Raw genomic sequence first — 7542 nt, forward strand, 5'->3', positions numbered from 1 at the left:
TAAATATTTTTAATTCATTGATTTAATCAAACTTTTATATATTACATATGTCGAATTTAAGTTAATATACAACTTACAAACTAAAAAATTAAATAAATAAAAGTGATTAAAAATTTAAAATTTTCATTAATTTATAATTTTTAAAATAAGTAAAATATTACTAATTAGTATTAAATAAAAATAAGCATTACTTATTTAAGATTAAACAACATGATATTTAAGATATGTGTTTTAAATTTGCATTTAACTTTATAAATAAAAATAAAATAATAAAATTTAATTTCATACCTCGTACATCTCAAACTCACCTTGAGGTATCAAATCTGGATTCCAAATATGTTTAAGAAATTGATATCAAAATTTAAAAACAGTCAACCAAGCAACAAGTATGAGTTATCAAAACTGGATTCCAAATATGTTTAAGAAATTGATATCAAATTTTAAAAACAGTCAACCATGCAATAAATATGGGTTTGAAAGAACGAAACTCATACATAATACTAGAATGAGTTGAACCAAATGACCCTTAAGATGTTACATTTCAAAAAGAAATCATTCAATAATTTTTTAAGTAAAAAGTTTGTACTTAAAATTTAAAGGTTCTCTATTAGATATGGAACGATATTCATGGTATGATTACATTAATAACTTCTTTTAAAGTCAAAGCTTTTTAGTAAATTTAAAGGTTATCTCTTATAGATAGTACAAGATATTCATTATGTTTAATTAATTAGGATCTTGTCTTTTAAAAAATTTATTAGGGTCGAAGATGGTTAAATTTAAATCTCTCAACAAATAAATGTCTTGTACACTGCAGGACAAAAACATACAGTTCATCAGCGAGTAGCTCTCATTTTCTGGCCTTTGCATTCGCCTGATCAACATAAATTTTCTAGATATCTCGACCAAATAAATCTCGTATACATAAAATTCCTGAATTCAGACAACGTGCAAGAATGGTGACACCGGCTAAACAATCCCTGGATGGAGAAGGAAGCAGCGCTCTTCGATTTTCGACTAATGTTCAGGTGAATTCTTCAATGTAACTACTATTTTTTTGTAAAAATAAGAAGTCACTAGAATGTAGAAATGTTTCTGTGATGTATACCAACAGTAAAATATTTTGAAATGATTTAAATAGCGCCTAAACTAAAGGAATGTTGTGGCACAGGAGGAACTGGGACAAAACAACTCAGGAGGAGGGCAAGATGACTGGGATCAAGGTGTTGTGTCAGCGGCGGCTGCAGAGAAAGCTCTGGGAAAGAGGAAGCTCGAAGACATTATCGACCGAGCAGATAACTGATGAGCAGCAGCAAGCGTAAGCTTTTTGTTTGTTTCCACAACAAATTATTGTTTTTTTCTTTGTTTTTAACTCAAATTACTTTGTTGGAGCGTACAGTGCACACATTGAGGCGAATCAAGGAGAGGAAATTGCAAGATCAGAGTTGCAGGATTCTCGTCAACAGGTAGCAAAACTAACCTCTTTTGTGTTCGTAATTTATTAATGTCTCTGTTAAGTAATCAATCGCTCTAAAACCTTAAGATTGTAGAGAAAAACCCGAATATGATCTTATACTCTTTAACACTCCAATTAATTATACGATACTTTTCGCTACGATCGATAATAACAAATAAAACCAATACCAATAACAAATATTTAAATAGAACAAATGGGGTGAAAGGACTCGAACATAAGACCCTCCCTAGACCGCGCTCTTATACCATGTTAAGTAAACTAAACAGATTCACATAATTGACTAACCGAAACAAGATTTAACTTGAGATCCTGTATATAATAAACATCAAAAAAAATACACCGTTGGAGTAACTACGGAACCAACACCTTGTAAGGCGTAGGAGTATCGTTGATTCCCTCTTAATTAGTTACATATTGTTTACATTCAATATGGTTCTTTTTCTTTGCTTGACTTTCTTCTTTTTGTTCGTGACATTTGTAATTTGAAAAAAAAAAAGAGCTGTATGCTACAGCCTGAAAAGCACGAGGCAAAGATTGATAAGGCTCCAACAAGTTACAATATGGTAAGTCCTCTCTGATCTGCTAATCTTGAAAATGAAAGTACTAGTGGCACTAATTCAGGAGACAGTCATAACTTACTCAATGCAATGACGGCCAACAAATTTCAGGAAGCAATAGTTGAGCTTGTACGGTTGGCGACAGAAGAGCTGAGAGTGATGGCTGTGGTCACTGAACCGCTGTGGAGGCATTGCGGTGCTGATGATGGAAGCAGAATTCTTGATAAAGTGGCATATAGTAGAATGTTTCCAAATCTGGTTGGCCCCAGACAAGTAGGCTTCACATCTGAAGTTTCTCGTGAAACTGCCAGGATTGAATTGAGTCCCAAGAACCTCGTCAGTTATTTTATGGACGTGGTCAGTATTATTTAAATTCTTTTGTATTTGTTTTGCATTGTCAATCTAGAACTGATGAATTTGCTTTCTAACTTGTCATCTTTTTTGTTAACTAGAGTAACTGGTATGTGATGTTTTATGAAATTGTCCCAAAGGCTAGGACAGTTGATGTCCTGATGAATCCAGAAGGAGCAACAGACTATGATGGAACCCTACAAGTGGTAATTAGATTTTTTTATTTATAAATCTTCCCCTTAAGTCTAGTTAACAAAAACATTATATTCAGTACATGTTAATAGTTTTTGAAATATAATTAATCTATCATGTATGCTTGCATGCAAATCTAATTCAGATGGCTGCTACATATCAACTCTCTACACCACTTGTCCCAAACCGTGAGACCTATTTTGCTAGATATTGTAAGCGATATTCTGAGAATGACTGGATAGTGGTTGACGTTTCATTAGACGGTGTACACCCAGTCCCAGTAACCGGGTGCAAGAAAAGGCCATCAGGTTGCCTTATTCATGAATTACCTGATGGATTCTCACAGGTGAACTAAATGCATACAATGTTGATCATATATATTATGTATTTCATTGTATGAGCTTGATTGATATTTCTTGGATTACCTAATTATGGTTTACTCATGTAATGTTTTTCAAGATTACATGGGTTGAGCATGTAGATGCGGACTGCAGGGCTATCAGAGCTATGTATCAACCTCTGCTAGATTCTAGTATAGGATTTGGAGCCAAACGATGGATCTCTACCCTAGAAAGAAGGTGTCGACAGATGGGAAATGACATCTCGCTAAAGGCCCCTCTTGGGGAATACAATCAGCTAGGTACGTAAATGAAACTTGCATTAGTGGAATTTCACTTAAAAATTCCTGCTGCTCCTTGATAAAATTGAATCTCCTATATGCATTTATGTTTTTCACACAGTGATGTCAAGTGATGAAAGAGCTCAGACAGTTCTATTGAAGCTTGCTGCAAAAATGGTGTTAAACTTCAACTCAGGAATTAGTGGTTTAACCGGGAACTGGAAAGAACTATCGGGACATTCTACTGACGACAATATTAGGGTCATGACAAGAATGAATATGAGAGATCATAGCCTACCTAGGGGTACTCTGATATCTGCTGCTTCATCAATTTGGCTTCCAGTGCCACCGAAGTCTGTGTTTGATTTTCTCCGCAATCACAACTCAGGAAGCGAGGTATCTTTACCTGAAATTAAATGCATTACCACTTTTAACTGCAATTAGAAAGAACTTTTCATTATTCGGTCTTCTTAAATTATCATCTATAGGTAAATTATGTTATCTTCATTAGGTTCAAGGCATTATATCAGTGCACATATAGAGACTTCAGACGAATTTATGATTGTAACTAGACTTCATTATCTAAACTGTCTATATAAGTACAACAACTTTCCTTACATTGTTATGCCAAATTGACGCAAATTTACATGCATCTATATAGTTAGATTCCAAATTAGCTGTTATTCCATGTTGTACGCTGACAACTAATCATTAGACCTTAATATTCCACGTACAGCCGCTGATTCCATACCCCGGTAGGGAATGGGAGGTCCTCTCCGGTGAAACTGCTGTTGAACAAGTGTGTCACATTACCAAAGGCCATGAAGCTAGCTATTCTGTTTCAATACACAAGGTTCTGGTAAGTGCATATGTAGAAAGTTTTCATTTCATTATCAGTAGAAGTAAAAAGGAAATAATGATTTTCTTATTTATAACGATCACAAATTCGTTGTAGGCTGAGAACTCAAGCCAAGAGAACATACTATTACTGCAAGAGAGTTGCAGTGATCCAGTGGCTTCATACATTGTCTTTTCCCGCCTAAGAACTGAGGATATGCATCTGATACTGAATGGAATAAGTTCCCAATATCGACCCCTTCTTCCATCGGGATTTGCAGTGCATCCTGATGGACCTGCTACTGGAACAGAAGGATCCGGAGGATCGTTATTGACCGTTTCGTTTCAGCTATTGGTCGATGATTCTCCGACATTCGTACCGCCCGCTGAAATGCATTCCCAAGCAGCAGACCTCATCAACCTCACGACGGAGAGGATTAAAGTAGCAGTGGAGGAATTCTTATCTCAGGCAGCGCTGCTTGCTTCCATGAATGAGGCCTAATAGAAATGAGGTTGCTATTTCATCATTTGTGTAATCATTAAACATGACAAGTTATTGACAAAGTGCCTTGCTGGATCAAACTAGGTGAAGTGCCACCTTCCTACTGGTCTCGTGATGGTTTAACCATGATTTCTCAGCTCATTGGAAAGCCTATTAAGTTTGATGAAATTACTGCACATTTTGAATCTTTGAAATTTGCTCGAGTCCAATTTGAACTTGAATATTCTGCACCTAGACCTTCATGTGTATGGGTACCTATTATTATCAAAAAAGGTGTAGAGGAGAGACTTTGAGTAAGTATTGAATATTCCCAGTTGTCGCATTCTTGTAGTATATGCAAAGCTTTTGGCCACTCGTTGACAAGATGCAATGATAACCCTGACAGAGAAGTTCCGCAACCAAAAAGGCCAAGACACCAACTGCAAAATACAAATGAAAAGAAGGGTGATAAGGGAGACAAGGAGAGAGGTACTGATCAGGGAACAAGTCAAGAGACAGAAGCTATGGAGAAAGAGCAGTGTGAAAATTATCTTCTAAACAGAGAAATGATATCATTTGTGGTGGGTAAATTTATGGGTTGTGATGTCGTTATGGATGAGGATCAAATTGTTAAAGAGGCAACAAATGATGATCAAAAGGAAGATGCTGGTTTAGCAGACTCAAATATGGTTACTACTAATGTTTTGATGGGCTGTTTGACTCAGAAAATGATAGTAGAGAAAACATCTTTGGTGTATACTAATGTGGAGATTTACCCACCTGATACAGCAAGATAACAAGGTAACCCAGTCAACTGCTTTGGTTGTGATTCATGAGCCACTTTGCACTGAAAATGTGTTTGAGACTCGAAGCAGTTTAGAAGATGGTGAATTTGTACTTATTTCCGGTGTTATCTAACTAAAAAAATTCAAAACAATACACAATATAACAAATATGAGTAATAAAAATATAGTGTATATATAAATATAAATATATACTCAATCAATATTTTTTTTAAAAAAATTATTATTTAGTTGATAAAAGATAATTAATATTAAAATAAGAATTTGATATTGCAAGGGGTTGCGAAATTATCAATTTAGATTAATTTATACATTGTAATATTGGATATTTATGTATTATGTCTCAGTTCATGTCTCTTTACTTTTCATCTTTTGGTTACTATTTGCTAGATGTTTAAGAAATTTTAAAACCCGATTCAATCCAAAAAAAAAATGAAAAGTCTGATTTAAACATAGTCTCACTCGGTTTGATACGGACACGGGCCTTAAACGAGTCTCTTTTTTATTCTAAATTTGGATCAATCCAAAATTCAAAAAATTCAGATAAAATCCTAGACTTAAAAAGTCTAAATAAAAGTTCTATTCGATCCTTAGAAGCCCAGATTTTTTAAAACGACTGAAAAATATGATTTTCTTTCTATATAAATTCTAGAAATGTACAAAAAATTTAATAAATTTTTAAAAAGCATATTAAATTATTCTATTAGAATCAAGACAAGTTATAATTCATTGGTTTTTGATTTAATACAATAAATAACATTTATGAAAATTAATAACTGAGAAGTCTAAATGTAATATAAAGGAATATTATTTATTTCGGTATTCAAATTATTCTAATTCAAGATATTTGTTTCTTTTTGTAAACAAGCCACGGTTTAAAGCACGGACACGAACTAATATTGATATATAAATAAATGGGTTAAACATCAACCGGATGACTAATTGCGTCCAAATATCTCATTCATTGCAAATTTGACTCAAACGGGTCATTAATTAACTTAATTTGAACATTTCAATACAGTCAAAAATTAAAATTATACAAAATTGAAAAATGGTAACATAGGATGGTAGAGCTCGTTTTGGAATTCAATACGATTACTAAAATTTTCTATTTGGCTCACAGAATAATGATGATATCTGACATTGATTGTCCGAACTTGTGTTATTTTCAAAACTTAGAAGATTAAAAACGAGATTTAATCATGATTTTGTGAGTCAAAAAACAAGTTTTAATAATTATATTGAAGTCCAGAATGACCCCTACTATCATGCGTTAACATTTTTGGATTTTGACTAGTTTTAGTTTTCGACTTTAACGGAATGACCAAATTAAGTTAATTGATGATCATTTTGAGTCAAAATTGCAATGAGTAACTTACTTGAATTTTTTGGACGCATTAGTTTGATTAAAAGTATGGTTGAGCCCGATACAGTCTGGCCGGCTGGCATACAAACCTAAAATGGGCCTCTTATTCTGAAGGAAACTTGACCCGATTTTTTAAAAAAAATCGACTTTATCTGTTTTATAAACTATGAATTTTTTAAAGAACGAATTAAACCCAATTTACTAAATCTTTGGAAAATATTATTTTCAGAGCAAAATTTTTATATTCAGAGCAAAAAAAGACTGAAATGACAAAATTGCCCCTCCTGCATTCACAATAAAAGCCCTGAAAAATATGAATATAAGGATAATTTGGTCTTTTTGCACATAAAAAAGGAGGTCTGAAAATAACATTTTCCTAAATCTTTTTTGCATGTTTGCTTGTCCATGCCGCATAACTAAATACTGGTCAATATCAAATACAATTAAATAATTGATCTTAGATGGGGAATGAAACTATTTTATCTCAAATAATGTGTTTTATAGGTCGGGGTTAAAATATGATTAAAGATTAAAAAACCGTTAGTTGGTAAAATGACCATAACAAACTAAAATTAAATTAATAGATTAATTAAGTGTAGTGAACTATTTTTGCAAATTAGTTATATGCTGTTATTTTTGAACGAAAATTGGAGAGTAAAAATGTAATTACCTCTTAAAATATATTTAACAAAAAAGCAAATCTATTATTAAAAAATATTAAAATTAAACAATCCATATTTTTAATTTTGAAAAAGAATGTTAATTAATATTAGTATCAATCATTCCGTAAGTCTTAGATTAATTCAAGACATTTTTTAGTAATTCTTTTTTGAAAAAATATATACTTTTCTTTAACTAA

At 32.7% G+C, this 7542-nt stretch overlaps 1 protein-coding gene across 1 annotated transcript; it reads left to right on the forward strand.

Moving 5' to 3' along the window:
- The first annotated feature begins 956 nt into the window (after positions 1-956).
- Positions 957-4535, forward strand: LOC141703759 (homeobox-leucine zipper protein HDG2-like). Its single transcript, XM_074507190.1, has 11 exons — positions 957-1042; positions 1172-1318; positions 1400-1466; positions 1990-2040; positions 2146-2391; positions 2487-2591; positions 2723-2923; positions 3037-3217; positions 3318-3592; positions 3933-4055; positions 4152-4535. Exons 1-11 carry the CDS (start codon positions 957-959, stop codon positions 4533-4535), a joined length of 1866 nt encoding a protein of 621 aa, XP_074363291.1.
- Positions 4536-7542: the final 3007 nt, after the last annotated feature.

The sequence above is a fragment of the Apium graveolens genome, unplaced genomic scaffold (genome assembly GCF_009905375.1).
Source record: "Apium graveolens cultivar Ventura unplaced genomic scaffold, ASM990537v1 ctg7076, whole genome shotgun sequence".
Lineage (NCBI taxonomy): Eukaryota > Viridiplantae > Streptophyta > Magnoliopsida > Apiales > Apiaceae > Apium > Apium graveolens.